The 13,330-nt window shown below is 39.4% G+C and overlaps 1 protein-coding gene across 1 annotated transcript; it reads right to left on the reverse strand.

Moving 5' to 3' along the window:
* Nucleotides 1-6,710: 6,710 nt before the first annotated feature.
* Nucleotides 6,711-12,010, reverse strand: prph2a (peripherin 2a (retinal degeneration, slow)). The gene is made up of 3 exons (XM_051418161.1): nucleotides 11,218-12,010; nucleotides 9,395-9,641; nucleotides 6,711-6,917 (listed from the first exon to the last, which is right to left on the reverse strand). Exons 1-3 carry the CDS (start codon nucleotides 11,796-11,798, stop codon nucleotides 6,711-6,713), a joined length of 1,035 nt encoding a protein of 344 aa, XP_051274121.1. The 5' UTR covers nucleotides 11,799-12,010.
* Nucleotides 12,011-13,330: the final 1,320 nt, after the last annotated feature.

The following is a 13,330-nucleotide window of genomic DNA, read 5'->3' on the forward strand; positions in this document are numbered from 1 at the left end:
GTGTCCAGGTTTAATCTGAGTATTTAAAGTTTAATGCAGCTATACTTTTATCTATACTCCTACTTTACTACATTTCACAAAGAGATACAGTACTTCTACTCCTAAAAGTAAGGTAGCTAAGTATTCAAGTACTCTATTGAAGTAAAAGTGTCAATACATCAATGTCTAAATACCCAGTTAAATTAAAAATTGTCCCTGTCACTGATATAGTTGTGTATTAAAGGTGGAACTACTTTCAGGCTTGGGGAGTAACGGATTACATGTAGCTGAGTTACGTAATCAGGATACAAAAAACTGTAATCCATTACAATTACAGAACTTATAATACATAAAAGTTTTAAAAATACATATTTTTTGTCGGTTTTTTATAGAATACACTTACATCAATACTTTTTATTGACTTTTCTTTCTTAGTTTTTATTTACATATTTGTTCTTTAATCCAAAAGAACCAGAAAGTAAAGTTAATTTAGTTTTTGATACCTCTATGACGTTACTGACTACATTTTTGACAACAGGGATTGTATTTGTATCAGGGTCATGATACAGCTCTGTAACACAAATGTGTATTCTTTTTTTTTTTGTAAAGGCTTTGCTCTAATCTATGCTTTTATTCTGAAATACTGGATACATTTACCTCTGTGAAAGTTTGGAGGGGAAATGTCTTAAAATGTTTACAATACTGTAAAACAGAGAGAGTCAGTAAATTCCACAGAAAGTTTGGACGATAAATGTTTTCTTTATTTACTTATTGATTAAATACTAATTATTATTAAACTATGGGGCTGGTAACATAGCAACACTGTGACCACAATGAGGTACCATCAATGATATAATAATATAACACTGACTGGGGCCATTCTGCATAATGAGACATTTTAAATGCAGTTTCCTGATAATACTTGTAATACTGTGCTATTGTGCTACTTTTACTTAAGTAAATGATCCGAATACCACCAACTGTCTCTCTCTCTCTCTCTCTCTCTCTCTCACACAACATGAAGCTCTTCCCTTCCTCTTCACGCCGTCCACATTCAGGACTTTTGTTGAGGATCCTGAAATAATAAGAAGGTGTGATGTGTGCATCGGGTCTCTCTGGGTGGCTGCTGCTGCCGAAATGTAATTGCTGAAGGAACAGATAGGTGCGAGGGTCTAAACTTAACTTGCTGTAAATCACACACATGTGCACACACACACACACACACACACACACACACACACACACACACACACACACACACACACACACACACACAGAGAGAGAGGCGAGACAATATGTGTGCCCATGCATGCCTTGACTTAAGCCTTTTGTCAGGCGCTGCCGGCCTCCCACCTGGTTTCTCTCCTCTGTCTACTGTTATGGGCAGAGTGTGTTTTCGCATTGTAAGACTTAACTTATGATTGAGGTTGGGTGGGATGCAGTGTGTGTGTGTGTGTGTGTGTGTGTGTGTGTGTCTGTGTATGTGTGTGTCTGTGTGTGTCAGAGCAGCAGGAATTGTAATGGGGCAGCAGTGTTGGTAATGGCTGGTCAGCTGGTATGGCGAGTATTCAGGGCGGGGGCAGTGCATTGTCCTCTCATAGCTCCAACAATGCCCCTCTGAGCAGGCCACACATCTACCAGTCACGGGCCTCTCTCTGCCTCTGTCTCTGCTTTTCTTTCTGTCTGCCATATTTATTCAGCCCACAGTGAAGTGCAGAGTGAGATGTGATACGCAGCACTGTCCCCGACCTTTGCCTGAAACTTCAAGGTCAACCCGGTAACCTCCGTTTTTATATTAGAGCACGGGTCAGTCATCGTTTCGCTGTCAAGACGTCACACCTCGCATGTTCATTATCACGTTAAATCCTTAATAAATGCCTTAAATATGCATATATTCATCACTGGGCTCCTTTAATGGTTCAGATCTGTTAATGAGTCACATTCTGGATGCAAAGCTGTTTTAATAAATCTCTTATATGATCTAATTAGATTTACTGACAAAAAATTAATAATTAATCAATTAATAATTTAAATCATGTATTAAATAAAAGTGAAACATTCTCTGTTTTTAGCTTCTTAAATGTGAGGATTTGTTGCTTTTCTCTTCAAGTCAAATTAAGCAAACATGACAAACATTCACTAGTTTTAGCTTCTCAAATGTGACTTTTTGCTGTTTTAAATCATTGCAAATGTAATATTTTGGGGGTTTGAACTGAAACAGGCAATTTGAAGACTTCACCTTCGGCTCTGAGAACTCGTGATGGTCTTTTTCAGAGCTGCAACAATTAGTTGATTGACAGAAAATGAATCAGCAACAATTTTATTAATAGATTAAATGTTTTAAGTTACTTATCAAGCCCCCCAAAAGGGAAACACTGGGTCAGGATTACCAAATATGAGGATCTGTCTTGTGTCATTTTAAACTGGCTTTGGAGTGTTGTTGATTTTAACGGTTTTATGGTGTTTTATAGGTCGAACAGTTAATCGATTAATCAGGGTAACAGTTGTCAGATTAACTGAAAATTAGTAATTTTTCACCACTTATGACAAAAATATTCCACAGTTTAATATATAATGAAAATAATTGTTAGTGGAAGTCCTAATGTTACCTACGAGTAGGTAAGAGCTTGTATATTGTTAAGATTCATTCATTAAATTAAATGTAAATGAAATATAATCATTGCATTATACATGTTTTGTATCACTATAAACTGAATATCTTTGTGTTTTGGTCTGTTTAATTGCACAAAACAGCAAAACTGAATAGAAACATGGCATTAGCCACTTTTATAAACAGTTAATCTATTGAACAGAAAAGTAATCAACACATAATTATTATTTCCAGCCATAATCCATTTTAGTTTTCTCCAAAATCTTCTGGTTTTAGCTAAGGTCTACTCCCATCATCGTTGCCAGTATAAATGGGTCTTATTAAGATGTTAACATCATTACATATAAAGGGACTTTATAGTTGCTTTACATTCTCTTCACCCTTTAAGGTTTTTCAGCAATGGGGAGGCCAGTGATGGAAAGACACCCTCTTGTGGACATTTAATGTAACTGAAACTTGTCAGACGCCCAAAGCATTGATGCGTGCCAGCAAATTTGTCAGTGACACAGAGGAAGTTTGAGAGACATTTGGATTCAAAATAAAGAGGCAAGAGTATTAAAGCTGACTGCACGCAATCAGCAAAGATAGTGGGAGTGTCGGTGAAATCACAGATCAAACCCGCTGTAGAAGAGAATGCGAGTCAGCTGGAAACCTAACTGTATATCAGATTACTGCTGGAGATCTTTAATGGATTAGATTCACACACAGTCAGTATGATTTTATCTCATCTTATTACCTGCAGTCGCCAACAGAGAGCAGCAGAATGCAGACGACACACAGGGAGCGGCCTGCAGCTTGTTTGTGCTTCTGGCAGGACAGTTAATAAATGTTGGCTTTGTGTGAGTATAGCCACAGTGGGCTGTCTTTAGGTGAGTAAGAATTGTTTGGAAAGAACATCAGATGTGAGGCTTTATTTGGTTATTTTGTGTATTACTATCAAATAAAAGTAGCTCTGACTGTAGTTGGTTGTTCTGTCATTAATTAAGAGTTCTTTAGACATAAAAACAAGGAACTTTGCCTACCAGAAGTACATCAGAGTACTTACATTTTCTGCTACTTTATACTTTTACTCCACTTCATTTCAGAGGGAATTATTGTACTTTTTACTCCACATTTATTTGATTAAGAGAGTTACTTGTGACTTTGCAGATTCAGTATAAGTATAATCAGCAATATGTATTAATATCGGTTAAGATTTTATTGGTCCTTGGCGGGAAATACATCTAACCACGGAGAAAATAAAATGGTGATGTACATATTAGTGCATCAATAATTATATTTCAATAATATAATATACATTTAATGTCTGAAATGGGCCATTCTGCATAATGAGTTTACCTTAAAGTATATTCTCTTGCTAATACTTTTGAACCCTTACTTAAGTAAATGTTTACAATACTTTTGATATTGATATTTAATATATTTGGGACATATTTCCCTCAAGTTGTTCAACTTAACCTTTAAAAGCCACAAGATTTAAAAACACTCTAGTACTAATTTGTTGCAGTGAGTCTAAGGTACTCAGGCATGCAGTGGTGGAATGTAACTAAGTACGTTTACTCAAGTACAGTTATGAAGCACTTACTTTATGCTACTTTATATTTCTAATTAGGAGGGAAATGTTGTACCTTTTACTCAAATACATTTATTTTATAACCATATTTAACATCTACAGATTCTGCCACTCTGCTGCATAATGAATACTTTTACTTTTGGTAGTTTATTACGTTGGAAATACATTTTCTGAAGTGAGATTTTTAATGCAGGACTTTCACTTATAATGGAGCACATTGACACTTTATCTGATTAGGTCTTCCACCCTTGTTTGTACATATTACACATCGTTTTGTTGTGAAAAATCTCTTCAGTAATTCCTTATTTTACTCAAAGCCAGCCTGTTTTTGTAGTCAGATCACTACTTTCTCTTGTTTGTCTTCCTATCTCAGGCTCTGTGTGTCTCTGACTCCGTGACGTGAGTCCTGGAGTAGGACATCACCTGCTCACCTGGTTGAGGGGCTCATGCTAATCTAAAGCCGATTAGGCTTCTTATCTACTCAGCGCTGGTTATGTGCTTTGGTTCAACAAAAATACCGTGCAGAGTTGGCCTCTTTACTGTTCCTGCTGACTCTTTACAGCCCCCGCCCCACCAAGCCACACTGGCTTTTATATCATACCTACTCATTCCTCATGTCGGGGGTTCGCAGAATACAAGGATTTTAGTTCAGGATTACATGTTTTATAGAAGACTGTGTTTTAAGATAATAGTTACACAGTATCTTACTAGTTGCTATTTATCTATTTGGGCTGAAGGGATCAAAGGACGTGTTATTAACATCTAAGTCAAAGGTCATCCTAGAGCTGATTTAAGCCACAAAAAAATCAAACAAAAATCAATAGACCCTTTTTACAGCAGCCATTTGACATGAAGTAGTAGGGCAAACACAGGTATTAATGATGATACTAATTAAGGCTCCATTCATGTCAGACATAGTCGGGGTTCTGCTATTGTGCATGCTGGTTCACTGGAAAGGTTCTGCTACACAGAACAGAATCAGAACTTTAACTAGCATAATTTGCAACTCCTGTGTTGGCTGCTGTGAAAAAGGTCTATTTTAAAGTTACTTGCAAATACGTGTGTGAGTACATCCTGTGTATAACCCCCCTTCACCCTGCCCACACACACACACGCACACACGCACACACACACACACACACACACACACACACACACACTCATGTCCTTGCATTGGACATGTGAAGAGTCATCCCATGTCCATGTGAAAGCAGTAATGCCATAATTGCCCTTATCCTATTGACTTAATCAGGAACCCTGCGGCACTCACAGCATGCCTCGCCTCCTGATCTCAGGTCTGTGTGACTCAAGGTCGGGACAACACAACATCCTGATTTCACTGTCAAATTACATCTCTAAAATATTTTATTCGTATACACGAATCAGCATAATCTCCTCTTCTACACAGACACACAAAGCCAAAAAAAAAAATCATATGGAAAACTTTACATGGATTTAAATAAAAGATTTAGCTTAATTATAGTATTTGTTAAAAAAGTTAATATTTTTTCATAATTTCTACACTATGTACAAAGACAGCAACCCAGTTGTTAGAATATACATACATATGTGTCAATATACAGATACTGAATGCACACGGGAAACATCAAAGAGGATCTGAGATTACAGTACAGGGGTCAGGAGCCAAGATTTAGCTGCCAATTTCAGTCGTCCTCCACAGGTTTGGAGTTGGCCCTGCTTCTCTCCAGGGCTCACATCCCAGTTCCCATGCCTCACTCTTCGACCATGTGCTGCAACATGCATGCATAATTCATACTGATTCATTCAAATCAAAAATTTTCTCCATCTCAGGAGCTTATCCAGTCTTCATTGTGGACAAAGGTGGACTGGAGTATAAAAAGATCTGAGTGTGGGGGGGGGGTTATTTGTTTGATTTGTCTGTATACAGTATGAGCTACGAGCCAAAAGCACTATAGACATGTCAACAAAAATAAATCTTCCATCTGCATCTCCATGAGAGGGGTGGTTGCATAGCAACCACCATCCCCACCAAACTATCTGACAACAATACAAAGGAAAGATTACATATTTACTTGTGATTGCAAAGCATCTGACATTCATCAATCACATATCATATTTACTTGACTTTTTTATTTTGCCCTTTTTTTGGGGAAATAACAAAAATCCAAACCCAGAGTGTTGGAAACCAAAACAGTACATCTCTTTAAAAGTATGCTGTGAAGCAAACTTGGAGCCTGAGAAGGATTAGTTTGTTCGGGGAGGCGGGGAAACCAAAATGAAAAACCATAACGTCCTACTCATTATCTCTCTCTATGTATGAATATACAGTTTATAAATATTTATGAAAGGAGTCCATTTGTAAGGAGTCCATTTGTAAGGAGTTCATAGCCAAATATGTGTGTGTTTGTGTGTGTGTGTGTGTGTGTGTGTGTGTGTGTGTGTGTGTGTGTGTGTGTGTGTGTGTGTGTAGGTCTACATTATAAATGTTGGTATAAAAATCTCACACGTCCCCTTCCTCTCCTCTTCAGGTGGGAGTTGTGTCAGTTTTTTGCAGGAGGGGTTAGCTCAGCTCACCGTGGCAGCCGCTGCCTCACCCCCCTCCTCCACCTTGCTGCCTTTGCCCATCGCCTTCATTTTGTCCATGATGTCGGTGAACGTCTCCTTCACTGTCTTCTCCAGGATCCAGCCCTCGCTCTCGCTCTCTGGGTCCTCCGGGTTAGCCAGGGTGGACAGGGAGCTGTCCACGTACTGCAGGCCTATGGTCACAGCACTCTGCAGTGGACAGGAACACATATCAAAATATATTAAACCTGAACCGCCCCAGAAATCACAGTGTCGTCTTCTGATGAGCAGGAATCATCACTGAAAATGTGTTTTAAAGTCTTGTTTGTAACCATACCACATAATAATAGTAGAAGAAAACTCTAGGGGTCACCAAGATATCAACTGCTTAATGAATTACAACAAATACACATAAAAATAACTTCATACACAAACCCACTAAACTTGTGTTTAAAGTAATCGAATGTTTGACTCAAAGAACATCATCATCATGATTATCATCAATAAAACTAAATCTGAACATAAGGAATTGGCAACTATTTTGATAATCTGTTAATCATTTAAGTCACTTTTCATGTTTTGTTCTGATTCCAGCTTCTCACTTGTATACATTTTCTGCTATTAATGATCTTACATTATAGTAAATTTTGGATTTTAGACTGTTGGTCAGACAAAACAAGACATTGGATACACTTGTGATGGGCATTTTTCACTACTGTCACAAAAGAAAAGAGAGAAAGAAAGAGAAAATAATCAGCCAATTAATTGGTTATAAAAAAACGTGTCCAATGTGATGTAAAGCAAAGAGATGATATAAATTTGGGAACACAAAAACATAGAGACATTAACAAGAGGACAAACAAAAGATTATGGGTAACTATGTAAGAATTAATAGTATTTATGTCTGTAATGGAAGTGTGATGTATGTGTGTAAGTGTTGAAAAGGAAATGTGTAGGTATGTGCGAAGTGGAAGAAAAAGAAGACAAATAAGAATCTCTCTTGGTGAATTCTTGGTGTAATCTACAGCCTAAAGGTCTACTCTATCATTAGAAACGTTAAGAAGTAATTTAAGACTGTAAATGGTGACTACAGATCAAATTGAGAGCTCAATCCCCAGGAAGTGGGTCTAACCTTGCCACCTCCACTAGATTAACCCATTACTCTATCTCTGTCCCCACTATCTGTGTCAGCATGACACTCTTACATAACTATCGGCTATGACTTCCAAGGATTCGTCTCTACATTTGCTCTCTTCGTGTTTGTTGCTGTTCTCTGTAGTGGTGGGCAGATTCAACAACAACAACAACAACAACAACAACAACAACAACAACAGATGTTGGCAGGTGGGATGAGAGTTGAAGAGAGGCGAGATGCCATTTGGCTGCTACAGGATTACAGTTTGGGTAGAAAGTACCAGGTGAGATATTGTAGGTAAGCTGAACATATGTACACACCAAAAGGTGCTGCAGGCTAACGTGACGGTAGAGCAGCAGGAGTGATATTTAGGTAAAGAGGACAGAGTTGTTTTGGAAAGAGATGTGGTTTGGAAGTATAGATGATAGCGGGGGCGGAGTGCCACGAAATGCCAACTGGGTCAAGGCTTTGCGTGTAATTACACAGGCTGTTCACCTCACTTGTTGCTCCGAGTCCACACACACCTGACTCTCAGCCAAACTTTACGTCTCGTCTTTGCTTAATTTTGACACTAGAAGGCTGTTTTTACATTCATTTACATCTACCGGGGGAGTTTCTCTGTGCTCACCTTATATCTCAGTAGTATATATAGTATATCACAAATAGTTTGAAAGCCAGTCATGGTCAGTTGACTTTTCAGTGAAATATCATCAAAAATGTTTCGAGCAGTTAAACTATTAACTTTTAATTATATATGAATCATTTAAAGAGTTTTTAACAAGGTAATTTACCTATTTTATGCAAAAAACATACGTGAAAAAATATTCATAGCTGAGTATTTCTGTGTGTTTTATATGTCTTAAAACATATCCTTTAAATGTCACCTTTCATACTGTCTTATTCATTGTGTGGTCCTGGATGGTTGCATAGAAAAGCTCCGGGAATTTCTGTGCACGGCTTTTCTTTATCAAAGGTTTGTAAATTAAGCAGACGTGCATTTACCAAACCAACCAGTTCATTCTCATATTTTCTCTTCCAAACCCAAACAATACTGTTTGAAAACACTTCAGATGAAGTGTAAATCTCACCTTTGTGTCACTTGTCAAAGCTTGTTTTCCTGTGTGGAATAGGCTCATTGTTGCCCCTTGTGGCCGTTGGTGGAAAGAACACACACTACAACTGCTGCTCTCACCAGCTGTAAAGTGTGGACATTTTCCAGCCCATAAGCCCTTTAGGGAATGAGGGGAAGAAGACACTAGAAAACTTACCTGGACAAGCAACATAAATGTGAGATTTATGCTTTATTAGAAGTGTTTTAGTTTTACAAGAGAAAAGACTTTAAGGATAACTGGTTAGTTTGGCCAATGTAGGTTTGTTAAGGGATCCATGGATCCATGAATGGACAGCAAGGCTATCAAGGCTGTTAGGTACTGACACTTACCAAGGTGCTGCAAATATTATTTTTTAACTAAACTGTTTGTAGTGTGGTGTAAAATGATCACATTTCTGGGCATTATTTGTGTACTGGTGTTGATGCATCTCTGGCCCTGACCTCCAGCAGAGTGACCAGCACCACCATGGCTCCGATGGTGTTCATCAGGCCTCCGTAGTAGGACAGCAGGGCTTCACGGCAGCCGCGCCTCCACACGTTGAGCTCCTCTGTGTAATGGTCGTAGCTGTAGTGGGCAGTGTTGTTGGTCATCTGGAACTGGATGCAGGGTCTGGGGGAGCTGGGGTTGCAGCAGCTGAACGGGACTCCATCCATCAGATACTGGCCATCCACGTTGCTGCCGATGCGGCTAAGAGGATAAGGCAAGGTGTCAAGTTAGTGTCACGTTATGATGCGTTGGAGAGATTAAAGGTCAGGAACTTACTACATTTGTAGTGTGGGTGTCAGATTGTCGTCTACCAAAATAACTATAAGGTGTGATGTATTGTTAAAGAATATTTTAGTATCTTTTCAGTTACTGAATACAATCGAATTTAATTAACTTCTGCTAATAAACATAGGAAGAAGGTTTTTGAGAACATAGTTACTGGTGTATATTACCCACTGTTCAACGGCACAACAATAAAAAGTATTGAATCAACATATATTGAACATTTTAGACAGCTATTTGTTTCTATTTCTTTCATTGTGGTAATTCCTGTTCTGATTTTTGTTGTGTTTACCACCTGTAGAGCTTGAACAACACTGTAACTGGTGTACAGTCAGTCAGTAACTACTTACACATTCACAACATCATACAATACAAGTACAATAAATGTGAAATCTAATTTTCAAAAATATCCATTTTCTAAACCTTAAAATGTAAATCAATATTGAAATCGATAAATCAATACTTTCAGGTTAAAAAACATAACAAATATGCACCAAATGAGCATATTTGTGTCAGTGTTCAACTGTGATTGATAGTAGTAGGTCAATGGAAAGACACGCATAATTGGATCACAAAGAAGGTCAGAAATGCATAAGTGATTTCTAGGAACATCAACACCTAGCCCACTAGATTGCTACAATATATATAATACAGCACCTGCGGGTATTAATACACAGTATAGGGAAAGATACATGGGGTAGGAAGAAAGTGTGGAGGGAATGTGAGTCTTTGAAACTTTAACATTTGATGGTTCCTCTTCCATGATTACTTTCCTAGCCCTGTAACGGCATCACAACAGTTCTCACCAATCACCTCCCCATGTTACTGTCTGTTATTATTGTGTGTATACTCATTTTTAAATCCCAGCTACAAATTTATTGAACAGTGCTGTCCTTGGAGCCTTGCCAGGTCCTGGATGAGACACTGATTCTTGAAGGACATGGACACTGTAATCCTTAAGATTAAACACTAATTATGCACCAACGCTCAAATCTGTCCACTTCCCAATTGTTCTCACAAAACTACAACTACTACTTGTTGCCTACAGTCACTGTAGATACAAACAAGTTGTCACAAAGATGCTACGTATCACTAGGAGAGGTGTAATTTTAATCTCTCTCGTGCCTTTTTGACCTCATGTATCTTTTTCTGTACCTAATCACCAAAGCCCCTCCTCCCAACTTTATCCATAAAACTGCCTAGTAACCTCTTCCCACCCTTGCAGCCCCCAGTGCAGCATCCCCATTGCCACCTATAGCTGTCACCATTTCTGTTACGTAATCCTTAATGGACAAAAGTGAATACACCTGCACTGACCCACCTTCAAATCCACTTATTAGACTGAACTCTAACTTTGTAAAGACGACCCCTAAAGCCACCTTCGTACTCTCACATTCAATGACAATCTCGTTGAGCCACCATTAATTCACATCCCACATTAATGATCTCTAACTTTTAAAGGTTATCATGAGCGATTTAAATCCTTGTCACTTACTCTTTGACTTCCTTTGCGCTGAAGTCCAGGTAGCGGTTGCTAACCCACTGAATCTCAAACCAATCTCTGTAGTTGTCATTTCCGCAGCAGCGAAACTCCATCTGCATCAGGTCCAGGGTCCTCTTCATGTAGCAGCGTCCGGGTGTGTCCGTGTCCTTGTAGAACTTCATGCCGTTCCTCAGCCCCTCGGCCAGGGTGAACTGCAGAGGGATCCTCATCAAGAAACACAGCAGGCCCGTCACAAACAGCAAGACGTTGAATCCTATGCAGACCATCAAGAAGGTCTTCAATATGGGCTTCCATTTGACAAACTTGGAAGGGTCCAGTGAGTCGTAGCAGATTTTGCCTCCCAAGGCGTTGATGCCGCAGGCTATTAGACCCATAAGTATAAGCAGGTTGGGCAAGAAGTGGCTCTCGTTGTTGTCCATAAGTTCTGAGCGCTTTCGCAGCTCGATCTTAAAGAACAGGCCCATGCTGAAGACCAGCACGCCGGCCATTACTGCGAACCAGTACATGAACCAGACAGTCTGAGCGAGCTTTACTCGCTTCTTCAGATCAAACTTGACCAACATCAAAGCCATGGTTCAACCTGTGTTGTGTCCTAGCCTGTGAAAAAGACAAATTATGAGCTAGAACAGCAGGAGCTCCAAGATCTCCAGAAAGCCCCTTAGTTCAGATTTCTTGAATGCGCCAACCTGCAGTTCCTTGTTTCCCAGTCTCTTTGCTACCAGGGTCTCCTTTGGCTGGTCCAACAGGACAGGAGAGTCAGCTCAGCCTGTAATCCATCCCACAGCAAAAGAGCAGAGATGAAGAACCCAGGAGGACCCGGGAGCAGCACAGGAGTGTTATTCCTCCAAAGCTATCTCCTCTCCCATGGTGACAGAAACTTAAAAATGTCTTAAAAACGTATTTTCCCCAAACTTTTTACCGGTTTTTCCTCCTTAACACACAGGTGAGGCTAATCGTGGTGTTCCGTTCTCCTGGAGAGGTGGAGGATGGCGAGGATCCTCATGATTAAACTCAAAGTTGCCATACGTCATGCTAAGCCCCTGTAAGCAGCCTGATCCAATTTACAGAAATCCCTCTACACAAGATGAGCCTGATTGTAAGCCGCTGCCAGGGGCCATAATTGGTTTTAGCGTTCACGTGGTCATGGTCGCCTTGATCGAACACACCAGGAGCTGTAATGGCATCACCAGAGGGCTGACAAAGACCATGGACATGAAAGTGGAGCTAATAATGGCGCATACCCATTCACAGGTAGGGGTCCACAAGTTCAACAAAGTCCTCACAGTGGAGCAAATAGGCTGTGCTACTCAATCCCCAGTAACCCACTCACAGAAACAAAAGAGCTTTCAGGCTCACATATCAAACGCTCCACTATGATTGAAGAAAAGCTCAGAGCTGAGACAAATTGGATGCTTAAACATGTTGTCACACATCAATAAATATAAGCATTAGATGCAGAAAACGTCATCTTGCAAGCTAATAAATGCATTTATGTGCTCTACATGATCTCATTGTCTTATTGTCACTTGCTATCTTGGCAGTTAGAATCAACACTGTGTCTGGCACAAACATGTGCCAGATACTAAGGCTGACCAAAGCCAGGCCTTTCCCTAAACAGCTTCTATTCTGAATCCTTCAAACCCTCACATTGACTGAGAGCTTCAGTGTTGCTTACAGAAACATCACAGTTGAATGGTTGTTGCTCCCGCCAAACGCTGCCTCAGAGTACTGAATGCAAAGCCTTCTCTATGCTTCTTTCATTACATCTTTCATCCAGTTTTTTATAAATGAATTCATGTCTCTTTAAAATTATCCTCAATTACTTTGGGTGGTGAAGACAAGTCTCTTCATTGTTCACCAAAAAGTTAATTTCTATGGATATTCCTACATTATTTTCTTCCTTTTCCTTATTTAACACTACATAAATCTCACTTACAGTCCCACCACTTCTGTCTATAACCACACTGGATCACTCATACTGGGTCTAATCTTTTCTCAATGCCAAGTTACTACTCTTGCTTTGTCTCGTTTCAGTCTTCTGTTACCTTTTAAACTCCAAAAGTGTACATTTTTAATTAAATGACTTGACAAAACCCTCAAATAT

The sequence above is a fragment of the Dicentrarchus labrax genome, unplaced genomic scaffold (assembly GCF_905237075.1).
Source record: "Dicentrarchus labrax unplaced genomic scaffold, dlabrax2021, whole genome shotgun sequence".
NCBI classification, from domain to species: domain Eukaryota; kingdom Metazoa; phylum Chordata; class Actinopteri; family Moronidae; genus Dicentrarchus; species Dicentrarchus labrax.